Raw genomic sequence first — 16,492 nt, forward strand, 5'->3', positions numbered from 1 at the left:
CCCCCCCCCCCCCCGGATCCCCTACCCCAAAGCCTTGTGGTATCGGGTTTCTCTTCCCAGCTGAACCTTCTTACCTGTCTGTGGATATTTCGGGGCTGGTGCCTTGGTTGGACTCGGGGTCCTTGTGCCAGGGGTGGAGGTTCCTGGGTTGAAATGAGAGAGGGGTGAGCCCGGGTTTTTTCTCGGGGTGCCCGATGGGGAGAAGAAGCCCCATGCCACTAGTCCTGCCCTAGTCAACCAAGGATGGTTATTAAGCCAGGTACCCCGCAGGGCAGTGAGGATGCCGAACTGAGTAAGAGTTAAAACTCGCAGTGGAGGTTTGCCCAGGGTGGAGGAGGAAACTATAGCTGTGATACCTCGTGTCGGATGCTACTGGAAACCAGCTAATACTGGTATGAAATGATGCGGTGCAGGGGCGAGTCGTGACGTGATGCAGGCAGGGTGCGAGCATGGCTGCTCCCTGGTGAAGAGAATGCTGCTTTTCCCTCCTCTGAGTCCGTGCACACACGCATGCCATCCCCGCCCTTATAAACTGTCATCTTCAGGATAGAGCATGGGCTCGTCTCGGCTATTCTTTTGATCACGTTCCTAAAGTCCTGGTTTAAGGACCACTTGAGGACACGATCCTTGCTGTCAAGATCCTGGTCCCTGGCAAAACCGTGCACAGCAGTCTCCTTACAGGGGGTGAGGGAGAGGGAGACATGACAGGTCTTTTCACTCGTGTGGTGAAGTGGGAGAAAAGGGGTGAGGCTGGCCTGCACGTGGGCAGAAGATAGAGGCTGGGGGCAGATGACATCTTCTCTGAGACACAAGAAACACAGTGGAGAGCGAGGAGAACGGGCCTCCCAGGCAGAGCAAAGAGCATAAAGAAAGCCCCAGACAAGTGAGCGGTAGCTTGTTTGCTGTGGCTGGATGGTTGGACCCCCGGGGATTGAGGAGGGAACAGAAGGCAAGCTGAACACAAAGCAGAAACTGACCCCCATCCCCCCACCATGGGATGTATGTGACATTCCTCAGGCACTCCTAGCTGCCCTAAAGGACAAAGAAACAGTTAACCTATAGAGACCACAATCCTGCAAGACTTGAGTCTCCCTCAGTTTACAAATGTCTTAGCAGTTTACAAGAACGAAGCATTTCTACCAATAACCTAGCTTCCGGAAGGGAATGTAGTTATGATTAAATGTCCTTATAATCTGCAGCCTCCAGGAAGTTCCCAGCCATCTTCATGTTAATGCTTTGCTAGAGGGAAAAACTTAACTTGACAATGGCAAGGCCTCTGGTATCCTGTGAGTCTTCTCAACCTCCCTTTCCCTTACCTTCCCTCAACCCCATAGTATATAATCAGCCACCCCTCATAACCTGGGGGCAGCAGCTCTTTCTGCCCACGGGTCCTGAACCTGTGCTTTCATAAACCACCTTTTGCACCAAAGACGTCTCAAGAATTCCTTCTTGGTCGTCGGCTCCGGACTCCACCCCACGGAACCTCACCGATATTCCAAAACTACATCAGGGATGACGTGGAGGGGTGAGGTGGAGGGGGAAGCAGCTGCTCCTTACTTATGCTCCCCTGCTAGGGCTGTGGGTGTGGCAGGGTCACATTAGACCCCGCTTTTGCTCCAAGGGGACCACTGCGTTCCAACGGAGCTGGACAGCATCACACACGTACAGACGACTGTGGTCGGGATCCGTCCGTGGGGCAATCTTGCCATTTCCTTAGAGGGGAGAGGGGCGATCATTTGGAGTCGTCTTAGGGCACAGGACTTAAGCCCCCTGAACACAGAAGGTGTCAGTGGATGCTTGCTTGCTACCTGGGTGTGTTTCTATGTCGTTCTAGAAACTGACCAGCTTTAACCACAACCCAAACGCAGAGTTTATTTGTCTGTGGTTCGTTTTTACAGTTGAACTAAAGGACTGTAGAATGACAGATGATTAGAATGGAAAGGGACCTAGGGCAAAAGCACACACATGCTCTCCTCTGGCGGTGTCCTGTTTGCCACTGCCCTTGCGAAGTGTGTCTCTGGGAGCTGGCCACCGTCCTGCGCTGTGGGTGCAGTGGGACGGGTTAGTCGGCGTTGCCATGGACTGAACCGAACACCTTCCTGAAGGCACCTGATTCAATCCTCACAGCCACTCTGAAAGTAGGTATCACCTCCTCCATTTTTGAAGATGAAAAAACCAGGACTCAGAGAGGTCAAGAGAACTGCCTAAGGACAGACAGCATCGGTGAGTCAGGATTGCAACCCTGCCATGTCTGGAATAAAGACCAGAGCGTGTAGCCTCAGGGCTGTGCTGGCGGCTGAGGTCCTATTAGCCAAACCCCAATGTTGAGCTTTTATTTTTCCTATGCAATCACGTGAGGTATTTCCCCAATCACAGCTGTCAAAATTGCATTCCCAGATCTGTTGGTGCAATTGATTTTGAGCTTAAAGTCAAGACTTTGCATTTATACCCTCTATTTCTTAAGAAATTTAGGTGGCTCAGCAAACGTTTTCCTGAATGCCTGCTATGTTTCATGGCAGAGGAGATTAAAGACTCAGGCCCTTGAAGAGAGCATGGCCCAGAGCGAGGAAGGTCAAGTTAATGGACACTAAGCACAGTAATAAAGAGTCTTATGATCTACCCACCGTGGTGAGCTTGGAAGAAGGGCCTCGGGCTGCAGGTACCAGAGGAAGTGATTTTAAAAACAAATGCAAAAAACTTTTTTGTTTGATTATATGAGTAGAAAATATGGAAAATTTGTGACAGTGGGGTGAAGAAAAATAAAAATCATATCTACTTCCCAGATGTGGTCAAGGCTAATATGTTGTGAACTTCTTTTTAGTCTTACTTTGTTTTACTTTCTATTTTCTGTGTATGTTTATTACACACATGTAAATACACATAGATACGTAGAATTGGGATCACATTTGACAATTTTTTCTTGCTTTTTATAACTCAGGCTTTCCTGATAGTACATGATTACACATTAATGTACGTATCATTATATTTGTGTATGTAATTAACAAGTATGCTACATTACATTGCATATACATCGTGTATATGTAATTAATGCAATAACATTAATGCATATTAACACTACGCCAAAAAGGTAGTCTGGAGGGAACAGTATTGGCTCCTAGTGGTCACTTGTTTCATGGACAGTGAGAAAGGGAAAAGAAGAAATTGGAAATTTCTAAATTGGGCACATAAAAGAGAGAGGGTGTGGGAGATTCCTGCAAAGAGGGAGTTTTCATTCATTCATTCATTCATTCAAGGTGGGAAGCAAAGGGTTGGAGTAAAGAAAAGGGAGAGAGAGTTCACTTTATGATTATTAATTATGGCGTTAACTTAGGTTTTATTACTTTCTTATGCATTATATTTCAAAAATTTAGAAAATGTTTTAAAGACAGGCAGTGCTAAATTTAGTTTAAAAATGGGGGAGGTGGGAGTGAGCATCCTCTCTTACCTGAGGTTGGACGAACACGGGAGGAGTTGCCATGTGTGGCCGCTGTCTTAGCAGGAGGCCCGGACAGGCTCCTCGTGGCCTCGGCCTCCGTAGGAGTTGTCGGCGTGGAGGTCAGTGTTTCCCAGGGAGGCCCTGCAGGTGCCCAGGGCATAGATAGTGTGGGAGTCCATGCCTGAGTGCTGGTCGTCACCCGTGGGGTCTTGGCCACCCTCCTGGTAGCTGCACATGGGACAGTAACAGGCCACTTACATTCTTGACTGTTTTGATTCAGATATAAAATTACCAAAACTTTGAAATGTTATCAAAGGGCAAACGCTATGTGCATGCATAAAACAGGAAGTCAGGGACTTAAGCTCTACCTTGAACTGGAATAAATGGACCAAAGTAAACTTTATTTTCCTAACTACTAATTTTAAGAAAGAAATCTAAATTCCTTGGACATCCAAACAGCAGGCTCTCTCAAAGTTCAGAGCACATTTCTCATTGCACGACCCAGTGAAAAGGTTATGGGGTTTGAGGTGAGGATACCGGAGGGGAAACCATTCCTGCGACCCCCCCCCATGTTGTAACATTAAGGACAAGTGATTTCATTCTTTTTAGCTTTATCATTAAAATGGGGATGATCATAATACTAATAATGATAATACAATATCACAGGATTGTGACAAAGACCTAGCTTCCCACGCTAGGCTTTTAAACAATTCTATAGATTCTCTCGTTCATTTCCATGGTAGACATGACAATAATTTTTTTTTCAAATTTTTAAAACTAACTCCTTGGAAAATTTTAAATCTATAAGTTAAGTTGGGAATGACTGCCATCTTTAAAATATTCACATTTCTCATCCAAAACGTGGTATATCACTTTAATAATTTAAATATGCCTTTATTACTCTCACTAAGGTTTTATAGTTTTTCTATTATGAAACCCAGCACTTTCCCTGCTAGGCTTATAGCTAAGTATTTTATGATTTTTCTTGCCACTAGCAATCACATCTTTTTTTTTTCATATTAGTCTAGGAAATTTTCTAATTATGTGGAATTGTCATGATAATGGCTAGCATACTAAGGACTTTCTGGTTAGTGAACTTGATTGCTTTTCCTCATTCTTGTTTTCTTGTTTGTCTGACTCCCATCAGTTCTCACCTCCTCCAGGAAGCCTCCTCGCTGGGCTCTCCAGGACAATAGCTCTTTGTAGGCTAGACCATAACAGTTCATTTGTCCGTGTCTCCCTCCCTGGTCTGCACGCTCAGGAACGAAAGGGAACGTTGAGAGAGCTGTGCTTTTAGCAGCTAGCCTGGAGTCTGGTATTAAATACATGTTTTGATGAGAGAATGAATGAATGAATTCTATGGCTCTGGTCCCTTGTCGGAACTCATTGAGACAGGACTGGCTTTTAATGAGAGTGTTATCTCCGTTGTATCTTATTTCCATATAGCATGAGGATGTCTTTTCATCTTCTGTAATAACACCACTGATGGCGTCCACGAAGATGGTGGGGAAGGAGGAACTCTCTGGCTGGCCCACCACGTGTGGCAGCTTCCCGTGCTGGCTTCAAGTCATTAACACGGTCTTGGCATCATTATCCAGCCAGCTACAAATGAGCCTAACCCTGCCATAAGATGTTGACCTCATTCTGCCACATAGTGTTCATTTCAGGAGATACTTTGCTAAATGCTTTGCTGAAATAGAAACACATCATGGTACAATACACTTCACTTATGTAAGACATTCTTATTGGGGGATGCTGGGTGAAGGGGATCAGGGAACTCTCTGTACTATTTTTGCCATGTCTTGTGAGTCTTAAATTATTTCAAAATAAAAAAGTCATACAAATAAACGTTGGCAGGACCTTATGCCAGTGATGCTCGCTGCCTTTGCTTGTCTGTATCAAACTCACACCAGCTCATGTTGATCTCTTTTTCAGGGATGCTGAAGAAGCAAGCGATCGATAGACAGGGGATAAAGGAAGGATTTCACTTATTTATGTGAGCCCAGGGGGAACAGGAGGGAGGAACAGGACAGGAGGGAAAGGGCGAGAAAGCTTCTTACCCAAGGCTGGGAGGGTGGGGGAGGAGCTGCCCTGCATGGCTGTGGCCGTGGCCGTGGCCCTGGCGTGGAGCTCGGGAAGCCTGTCTGTGCTCACAGCCTGCTTGCCCTCTGCAGGAGTTGTCTCTGTCCAGGGAGAGGTTCTTGGAGCAGGTGCCCTGGTGCTCTGGGTTCCGTGCAGGCGGCTTGTCCTCCGTTGTGTCTGCTGGCCCGTGGGTGTGAGCTTTGAAGTCACGGCCGTGCCCCCGGGAGCTGTACATTCGGGGAGACGGTCAATGGCAGCTTTTATATGCTTGACACTTTGAGCACAAAATCGTCAAGCCACTGAAAGATTGTTGGACAGCAAACGTTCTGAACGCAGAGATGCAACCCTTCCTTGGAACAATACCATATGTCACCAAAGAGGAGTGTTTCTTTTGGAATGGCAAAGGAAGCGAAAATATCAATTTCCAAAAACACTATGCAGCGAAGTTCTGTGAACAGAATGCAAAGCTGTCAGACCGCAAAGTATCAGACATTCGACATGTTTCCTGACAGAACCCGATTCCGTCAGAGCCCTTCGCCCACCTCACAGCCCTCAGCCCCTCGATGGCTCTGGCACTTTTTCCTAGAAGGGGGACAGGCTTGCTCCTGTGTCCCGTGCGTGCAGCCAGAGAGCAGAGGCAGAATTTGGGGACATCAGAAGCTGCTTCAAAGACAGGTCCCCAATGAGGTAGCAGGAAGGCTCAATTCGGAGGGAGATCTGGCCGGTTTCCTTGGATGCTCCTTGGAAGAGAGGGAGGAAGGGGCTCAAGTGTTCATTCGAGCTCCTAGCTCCCTTTGGGCAGCCTTTGGTGGTGGGGGCTGCATGTTAAGATGACAGGCTCCCATGAGCCCACAGGCCCCTTCTTCTGGGTTGACTAAGGCCGGCTTGCAGACCGGTGGATTTCAGCCCCCACTTGCCCCTTCGGCAGGTCACTGTGCACGGCACAGCTTGTACCAGTCATCGTCCTGCAGCCTCACCTCTTCTCTCCTGCTTCACTTCTGGGATCAGTAATACCCACACACACCAGAGGCCTGGTGCTTGTTTCCAGGTCAATTGGACACAGGGCTAAATGTCTCCCAATTAAACCGTCACTCAGCCAGGTGACTGGCTACCAAGGACATCAGCCTTGTGAATATATGTCCACTTGTGAACATGGTCTCTCTTCCCAAGCATCTGTGCTTCATAAAGGAGCACCAAGGGGATCGACGCTTGAGACTGGCCTGGGAGGGTCATGGGAGGACTCTCTAAAGAAGTGAAATTGACTCAATCTTCGGATCTGTCCTCAGAATCAAGTAGGTGAAGGGAACCCACCAAATGCCCATTTCATCTCCTTATCAAGCAGCCTCGTTGCATGGAAGTTGAGGTTCCTTCCTCAGAGTAACTAAGATAAATTCACATAACTTCAATAAATGCGAATCAGGGCAGCAGAATTGGAGATTTATTGTAAATTTCATTTCTCCCCATGAAACGCTGATGAAGAAACTATCGTATCGACGTGGTACCCTGCAATCACCAGGGGGAAGCAGATCGTGGGGCTGAAGGCGTTTCGGCATCTGCCTTCAAGGACCATTCATTGAGAAGACACGCATGGAAAGTCACCTGTGTTCCAACCTGGAGTAACACCGACTCTAAATGATGAACGAGTGTCGTATTATAGAGTCGTAGACAACAGAAGACAAATTTTGATTAGGGGATTTTTAGGAAAGAGGAGGCAGCAGCTGAGCTGGTGATTGACAGACAAACTGGGGCTCTGAAATATGGAAAAGTAGGGAAGGCGTTCCAGGCCGAGCAAAACGGCACGGGCGTGCAGAGAAGTGCCATCTGCAAGAAGAGGCAGGAGTTTCAATGTTATTTTAGCAGGAAATTCAAGGAAAAAGAGAGCAGACGGGGCTGGGCATGCTGACAGGCAATGTATACTCCAGGCTAAGGGCTTTGGACCCTCTGCTCCTGCAGCGAGGAGACAAAACCCAGTTGTATTTTAAGACTATGGTTCTTGCGGCAATGGATGGATATTTTTAAGAAATACGAAACTGGGTCAAGGCAGACTAGTTCAGAGGCTATCTCAGGTCAAAGGCAGACGACAAGGACTGGAACTAAGGTAATCACGGCAGCAGCAGGTAATCTTGGAGGACCAGCCAGATTCCAGAAACTTTACTCAGCTTAAAGTGACAGTTAAGCGTAGGGGTGAAAGCAGGCTAAAAGGTGGTTCCAAAAATGCCACTCGTGCCAGGGGAAAGATAGGTAGGAGATAGGTAGGAGTGTGTGCGGAGGGGTAGAGGATGGTGGGATAGGGGCTGGGTATTAGAGGGTGGCAATGTCTACAACAGGGTCACCATTCAGTTACTTCCAAAAGCCAAGTGGCTAAAATGAGAGAAAAGTGCCAGGCATTAGGGAGCAGAAAGGGCTATGAAAAAGAGGAGGAAGGTGTCCCTCCTAATGAGAGGGATGGGGACAGGGCCACTCAACTCCAGTTGAGTTACCAGATCTTCTCTTGTAAGAGAATCCAAGGTTAATTTTCTTTAATGGTGAAATCCTTTGATTTTAGCCCCGTGTAGCTAAACAAAACACGTGAGGGCAGCTTCGGTCTTCAGTCTGCTAGCTGGGACCCGGGTCTGGAGACGACAGTAGGACCGGGGGCGGGGGGGCATCTACACTCACCCGGAACACCAGACGTGCTGCTGGTGAATGTGTAGTTGATCACAGGGGATTTCTCTGCCATGTCCCAGAAGTCAGAAAGATTCCTTCCTACAAAGACGACACCAACAGGATCGAATCTTGGGCTCAGCTGCTGGTGGGTTCTGTTTGATTCTCAGCTCAGAGAGCTTGTCAGAGAATGGCTGGTGGCTCACCTGACTTTCCTGTCATCGCGCAGATGAAGGTGCAGTCGGATTCGTTCGTTTGACTCACTGGAAGACAAACCAGCACATAAGACTTAGCGATGGATCGGAAGCTGGGGGTCTTTGGCTGAAATGAAAATTAAGCCGGAAATCCCTAGCTCAAGATATTGTAGGAAAATAAGGCTAACACCTTCCTTTTAAGGCAGCCCTGATTTTCTGGGGTTGTTTTTTTTGGGGGGGGAGGTACTGAATAATGTAACGGTGAAGGCACAGCCCCTGGGGTCAGCGGCCAGCGTTACAACATCCGCTCTGCCGTTTACTAGCCATGTGGCCATGAATGAACTACTTGACATCTCTAGGACTCACTTTACCCATCTTTAAAGTGGTGAACATTCAAATTCCACAGTGCCTCATTAGAGATTTCCAAATCCCGAAATCACTGAAAGATGGGAGGGTTTGTGTGAGTTTGGCACCAAAACTTATTTGGTGGCAAACCTGACTTGACAGATAGGAAGCTAATTACAGCCTTTATCTGTTTTGTGTAGCGTAAAGGGCCGGGTTGCTAAATGAATGAGAGCGTGTATGATCAGGGGGTGCTGCCCCGGAGGCTGCTGGAAGTGTTTTATCATGTATGGTATAGATGCCGTGTTAGACCTGCAAAAGTCTGAAAATGAGTGAATTCCTAAATGTACTCGTCCCTTACGACGCTGCCCAAAGCGGGGTGCCCTGCCCAAAGCGGGGTGCCCTGCCCAAAGCAGGGTTAAGCATCCAACTCTTGGTTTTGGCTCAGATCATGATCTCAGGGTCATGAGATCGAGCTCCATATCTGGCACTGCGCTGAGCATGGAGCCTGCTTAAGATTCTCTCTCTCCCTGTCCTTCAGTCTCTCCCCCTCTGCTTGCACCATGCTCTCTCTCTCAAAAAAAAAAATTTTTTTTAAAAAGATGCTGCCCAAAGCAATGTGGACATTTGCTTGCACGTCCTTCAAAGGGTGGCTATGATGATCCAATGAGATAATGTGCACGGTGACTGGCAGATAGAAGAGCTCAGTAAATAGTCATAATAACAATAATTCTCACTGTGAATGTGGTCCTGTTATCATATATATATTAGCATAGTGAGCAAGATCATGGACTTCAGAGCCAGATCACCTGGGTTAGAATGCCATTTCTGCAAGTAACTTGGGCAAGTTACTTGACCTCTCTGGGCCATGGTTTCCTTACCGGTAACATAGGGATAAATACGTAATTACTCCAAAGGTTATAGTGAGGATCCAATGAGGGAATACATGGACAGCCCCTGGTGATACCTACTACTATTTCTCTTTCTCCCTTCCCTGTTTCTAACACAGTAGTTGCTCCATGGTGCAACACCCTGGCCTTTCTGATGAGGCCATGTGTGGGCGATTGACTAGATCTGTGCTTTGCAAAGTGGGTCCCTGGGGGAACACAACCTGCTTGGGGGTTATATGAAGCCACCTTGTAAACGAGGCAGTTCTTTCTCAACAGTAGGGCAGACATGGGCTTGGGCTGCATATCGACCTAATACTAAATTCTGAGCTGACCTTGAGCAAAATAGGCAACCTCTACAAATCTCAGTTTCTCTTCTTTAAAATGGGAGTACAGCTGTCTAGTAGAATCTGTTTTCCTGAGTCGGCCCAGATTCCCCTAACTCTGAGCCTTGGATTCTTCCTCCTAACCAGGAATAGCTGATTGGAGGATGGAGCCTTCAAATACTAGTGGTTGAAATTGGACCACACTGATTGTCTAAATAAAACTTACACAGAGGTTCCTGGCAGCCCACCTGGGGCAGGGCTTGGGGTGGGGGGCATCCACTAGCTTTGATTACATACCCATGGTGGATGCAAATTCTAGTTTTGATTATATTTTGATTAAATTTTGCAAATTTGCCAAATCTCCAATTTCCCCCGCATTTTCAAGATGAACACACCTGAGAGGATGGACGTTGACTTAAAAATCTCTGTGAGGTAGCTGGTAGAATTTCCAATGATGTCCACCAGCAGGGCTGTGAAATCTGCAAGAAGGATTGAGAAGGTTTAAATTTCGGATCCAGAGACTTGAGGGGAAAAGTATCATGTATTTGGACTTTTCAGAGTAGATTTTACACGTTTGATTTCATTCAGTGTGTTGAGGAATGTTAAGGATCATATAGAGGTGGAAAGTTATAGTTATATATATATATAGTTATAAAGATGTCTTATTTCCAGGCAGGGAGAAAACTTCTGGATCCACCATCATAATCCCCTTCCTCTTCCCATTGCCCTCTCCCTCCAAATCCCTCTGTGCCAACAGCAAATGGCTGTGAAAAGCCACATTATTGATTAATGGTTTTTCTCATTTATTGTCCCCTGTTATCGCCTCTAATTGCTTTGGAATACCAAGTCCATCTCACAGGAAGCAGCCTCACAGTTAGGCAACATGAATTTACAGAGTTTTGGATTTTCAAGATGTGACGTCAACGTTAGTGGTGAGTTATAAAGAGACTAGAACCCTACACAAAACAGAACCAGGAACCCCCGCTCCTGTCCGCCTTGTTAAGAAGGCTGATGGGTGGTGATTGGGAGAATTTCCTATTTCAGGCTATCAAATCTTTGCGAACTTTCTCTCTGAGCAGGGTTTGAATAAGGGCCATTGCTTGACATGGTGGGTGCTATTGACTAATGAAAGCTCCCAACATACTTCCAGGCAAAAAGCTGCTACCTTTGCCTCTGTTCCTTTATGGTTTTCCAGGATCCAACATGTTTTTGGCTTCCAGAACAAGGGGTATGAATTCTAGGAGCCCCAAAAATTAAGGAAGAAGCTTCTGGTGTCATCCAGATAATTTCCTTTCGTGCTTTATAAAATCACTTCTTTACTCAATGGGATTATAAACTTGGGTAGGGGGCAAGCTGACTCGAAAATACAGAACACAGAGGATTGAAAATGCAGAGTCCAGAAATGCAGGGAAATGTCATATGATAACCAATGGAATGTGCAGCACGTGAGGCCAACAGGAAGGGGACACTTCTTTACATGAACTAGAGCCATGGTGCCATCTTATCACACCTGCATGGACACACTGTTGATCTCCAGGAGAGGAGGCGTGATAGAACAGCCATGCAGATGTGGACACCTAGCCATGCAGAAGGGACGCCAGCTTGGGTGCCTCCTTTCTATGTCTCTTTAGACCAGTCTGTCCTTGGTCACATTGTGGAAACTGAGGAAGGGTAGTATATAATTATTTCTTCCATTTATTTTCTTCCCACTTCTCAATTTTTTTTGTTCATTAATCCATTTTTCTAGTAAACATTCATGGAGTGTTTACAGGGCACCAGACACCTGCCTGGTATTGGAGGATTGTGTGAGACACCATCTCTGCCCACCAGAAGCTGAGATTAGTGGGAGAGAGGGAGACTCACGAGCAGACCAGGACACTGTAATCTTCTATTAACACTGCACAGAAGCCAAGACTGTGGCTCTGGAGGCAGGACACCAAGATGGAGTCCAGGTTGTGTCCCAGTTGCAGAGAGATGATGGACATTTCCCAAGGTCCCAGAGATTGTGGTGGAGCTTGAATTTGAACTGTCTATGTTGGACCAAATCTCCCACTCTTCCCAATATTCCCACTACTACTCAAGCAACGTTTTACTCAACACACTGTGTGAACTCTCCCTTCAGAATGACTTTTACAATCTCTCTATGAGGCTTGGAAGAAAACCAATTATCATTATGTCAGAGACATTCTTTGTTTTGATGAAAATTTGAATCTAATTTACTAGCAATACCTATAGATGAGTGATTTCTGACTACTTTATATATACATAGAAAATAGGGGGAAAAAGCCTTTTGCCTATCCAGTTGGTAATGGTTTACGAATGTGTCTTAGTACTTTGTGTTGACAAGGCTGTGGAAAAACATGTGCTCTCCAACATTATTGGTAGAAGTGTAAACTTATGCAAGATGTCTTAGAGGAAATTTTAGCAATTTGAATCACCACAGAATTGTTTCCCTGTCAGACAGCAATTCCATTTCAAGGACTGTATCCTACAGCATAAATAGGCCAGTACTCCAAGTACTCCAAGTATACAGGTATTCATCATAGCATTGTTCATAATTATAACAACACTGGGGATAAACGAAGTTTCCATCAAGAAGAGACAAATTAAATACATTATGGTACATTCTTTCCACGAATACTATGAATTCATATGAAGGATGAGACATATTTATATTCATTGGACTAGAATGGTTTTAAGATGTACTGATTAGTTTAAAGGTGGATTACAAAGCTGCATGGACAACTTGGTAGATAAGGATGGTTGTCTCTCACTCTCCATTCTCCCACCTTCCTTTAATAAGAGAACATGAAATTTCAGTTGGGCATATGGTGATTGAACATAAAACTACATTTTTGAGCCTGTTTGCAGGTGGGTGCGGCCCTAGGACTAAATTCTGGGTGATAGAGTGTGAGAAGAAGCCCTGTGGAAGGTTTCCAGACTGTGTTTATATAGTGAATGGGAATGTCCTCAGCTCCTTTCTCCTCTTCCATGTGGCTGGAACGTGGATGTGGTGGGAAATCATCCTGGACTATAGGAACAAGGGCAATGCATCATGGGAGGCAGAGCAACAAGCTAGAAGGATCCTGGGCCCCCTAAACCATCACACAGAGCAGCCCTGCTATGTTTACCCAGATGGTCATGCATGAAAGCTCTTACCTTCTACCCTCTGCCAGGTGCCTTATTTTGGGGTCTTTTGTCATATTAACCTGGTTTGTATTCTAAAAAATATAGAGAATACAGAGTGGGATGGGTAGATAGATGGGCAGATGGAAGGGGTAGGTGGGAAGGTAGATAGGTAGGTTAGAAAACTAGTTGACAGATGGCTTAGGTAGGTAGATTAGAGAGGTGGCTTAGACCGCCTTGGGTGATGTGATGACCTATGGATGTTGGGATTTCAGGTATTTCTGATTTTTTTTTGATTACACTGTCCCCGTCATATGACGTGTTGACATCATAGTACATTATTTTTTAAAATCAAGAAAATTTAAGCTACTTTCATCTAGAAAAATTAAAAAGATGCAAAGACACCCCACAGGGGGGGTTTTAAGTCAGAGTTGAGAATATTCAAGTGAAAATGATCCAGGTCAGAAGAGTATCCACATCTTCCCCCACGACCTGCGCAATGGCAAGGTGTTCGCCTGCGTACTGCCTTTCTTGGCAGTGATCTGAGGGGAATGGACACCAGCACTTTGTGACGTGTCCATTGTCAACCTCATTAAAAAATTGTTGTGGCTTAACTGGGGAGCAGCACACTATTTTATTGGCGGTAACGATCCATGGATCAATTCTTTTCAAATAATCGTTTCAAAGGTGCAGAAATATGCTTGGGCTCACCGAGTGAAATTAGGAACTCTTTTCCTGCAGATGTGACTTCATTTTTTACATTTTATTTTTATCTCTTATAGAGTCAGGGCAGGGGCTCAGTGCCCGCATTAAACTGGCCCCCAGCAGGGGCTGATGAGAGGCTGAGGAAGCTGTGGGTATGGACAACATGTATCCGCCCACATATAATTGGTTGATAAGACTTGAAGGGCCAGTTAAACAAGATAATGGCTGTGAGGTACTTGCTGCTGGGTCTGGCAAACAGTACTCATTAAACATTACTAATTACTCTCTTTAAAATATTCACAATATTTGTTCCAGAAATTTCACTTCAAGGAATAATCTGTCCTTTGAAAGTAATCTAAAAAAGGGAAACATTTTATGCACCAAGATGTCCAATACAGGATTTTTTATGTTAAGAAAAACCTAGAATCCATCCAAAAGTCAACAGCATATGGCTAAGAAAATGCTGATGTTTACAGGTTATGTCATCATTACAAATGTTTGCAGACTTTGTAATATCCTGGAAAATATTTTTAAGGTTGGGTCAAGGGTTAGACCTTCCATCTTCACTCTTCACTTCTCTTACTATCTATTTTTTTTTAAGGAAAAGCCAAAGAGAGCCTTTTAAAATATAAGTTAAATCATATCACTCCTCTGTGTGGACAATCACCTTGGCTTCCTTCTTATTCAGAGTGAAAATCAAAATCCTTGCAGTGGACTACAAACTTCTACTTGATCCTCAACACCCTCCCTACTTTGCCCCCACAACTCTGAGCTCATTTCCCATGACCGTCTGCCCTGGCTCACCTGCTCTAGCCATGCTGGCCTCTCTCATCCTTACCCTGCTGCCTGGGCTTTTGCCCGGAACACTCTGTCCCCAGGTACCACAGGGCTGTCTCTCCACTTCCTGCCTCATTAGCGAAGACTTCCCTGACCACCGTATACACAGCAGTCATGCCCACCACCTCCCTCCTCCCCCTTTCCCCTGCTTTACTGTGCTCATGGTCATGTTAGTAGCCAACATACCATGTATTTTCGACTCTCTGTCCCTTCCTATAGAATCTAGTCCATGAGAGCAGGGTGAGTATGTCCACGTTGCCCACTGTGGTACCCCCACACCTGGAAGAGAGTCTGGCTCATAGAACGTGCTCAGTAAAGAACCACCGAATGTGTGGATTAGTGGTGAGAGAGTAATTTTCAGCTTTACTTTCCAGGATTCTCTAAATAGAAGGAACATCAAAGAATTTTAATTTTCAACTATAAAAGTAATACAGGAATATCCTAGCATTGAAAGAAAGATCCAGGGATACTCTCGTCCACTGCAAAACATGCTACCTTATCTTCTTTCAGAGATAAACACCTATCCGTGGTCCAGATAGGTATCTCTTCACCCGTGACAGTGCCGTCTACACCTTATTTTGTAACTCTGTTTTTCTAATTAAAAATGGCATGGAAAGGTTTCCAGACGTGGGCCAAATCTGGCCACACCCATTCATTTATGCATGGCCTACGGCTGTTTACCGAAGTATAGACTATTTAGCCATTTTCCTAATGATGCCTATTTGTGTTGTTTTCAGAGTTTTCTGTTAAAACAATGCTGCACGGGGGCGCCTGGGTGGCACAGCGGTTAAGCATCTGCCTTCGGCTCAGGGCGTGATCCCAGTGTTCTGGGATCGAGTCCCACATTGGGCTCCTCCGCTATGAGCCTGCTTCTTCCTCTCCCACTCCCCCTGCTTGTGTTCCCTCTCTCGCTGGCTGTCTCTATCTCTGTCAAATAAATAAATAAAATCTTTAAAAAAAAAAAACAATGCTGCACAAACATTTTGTTCTTGCCCCTTTGTTCGGACATAACTATTCCTCTAGGATAAAAACCAAGAGAAGAACTTGCTGTGAGAGTGGATGTGCACATAGCTGAGCATATTAGATCCCACCGTCTTTTCTATTTCACGCTAAGGAGGAAAAAATCGAATCAAACATATCCGAAGGGGACAAGCAAAATCAGGAAAGCCACGAGCCTGGCGGGTAGCTCCACCCACCTGATAAGTCATTGGTCCGGTTGTTCAGACAGTAGCAGTACCGGGTGGGGAACTTGTCGGGGTCCACAGTCTTCAGGTTGGAAACTGTGAAGAGATGAGATCCACAGGGTGGTCCTGATACGGAGCCTGGCCCTGTGGGCTCATCGCTCACCATCATCGCCCCCAAGAAGAGCCCAGCCACACTTACTGTTGTAAATGGCCACAGAAAACTTGTGGAAGGCAAAGGAGCTGTAGGAAGTGATGCTTAGCAAGGAGAAGAACTTCTTGGTATCTGCCAGGGAGACAGAGGTAAAAGAAGCCGTCAGACAAATGCCTCCTGACAATCATAATACTATCGATTAGTGAACAGATACTAGAAATTAAAAATACAATGAACAAATAATAAAAGTAAAAAAAAACAAAAATAAACAATAAAATACCAAACATGGAAAATAATGCACAAAATCACATAAAAGCAAACCAAAAATGGCAAAAGTATGTGTCACTTGACTCTACTTCCTGATCTGTCCCTAAGCCCTGGCAATTCTCTCACAGTGTACTTGTGACCAGAAACGCCTGCACATAGGCCACGTCTGGAATGCAGTTTGCTCTCAGATGCTGGTGAGACTCCAACGTCACGTGGATGTTTTCGACCTCATCAGGGGTCAGGTAGGACACTGCGTTCTCCGTCTGAACACGGAGAAGCTGGGGCGCAGAGACGGGACCTGTCTTGCCCATG

General features: G+C 45.6%; 1 protein-coding gene across 1 annotated transcript in view; it reads right to left on the minus strand.

The window, feature by feature from the left end:
- The window catches only part of HHLA1 (HERV-H LTR-associating 1), a 33,224-nt gene that overhangs the window by 10,691 nt on the left and 6,041 nt on the right, over nucleotides 1–16,492 (minus strand). Inside the window, exons 5-12 of the mRNA XM_040625603.1 lie at nucleotides 15,962–16,045; nucleotides 15,775–15,858; nucleotides 10,306–10,389; nucleotides 8,368–8,424; nucleotides 8,171–8,263; nucleotides 5,497–5,745; nucleotides 3,446–3,664; nucleotides 75–143 (exon numbers count right to left, since the gene is read on the minus strand). Of these exons, the coding sequence (XP_040481537.1) occupies nucleotides 75–143; nucleotides 3,446–3,664; nucleotides 5,497–5,745; nucleotides 8,171–8,263; nucleotides 8,368–8,424; nucleotides 10,306–10,389; nucleotides 15,775–15,858; nucleotides 15,962–16,045 (939 nt within the window). The remainder of the gene's footprint in view (nucleotides 1–74; nucleotides 144–3,445; nucleotides 3,665–5,496; nucleotides 5,746–8,170; nucleotides 8,264–8,367; nucleotides 8,425–10,305; nucleotides 10,390–15,774; nucleotides 15,859–15,961; nucleotides 16,046–16,492) is intronic.

The sequence above is a fragment of the Ursus maritimus genome, unplaced genomic scaffold, assembly GCF_017311325.1.
Source record: "Ursus maritimus isolate PB19 unplaced genomic scaffold, ASM1731132v1 scaffold_9, whole genome shotgun sequence".
NCBI lineage: Eukaryota > Metazoa > Chordata > Mammalia > Carnivora > Ursidae > Ursus > Ursus maritimus.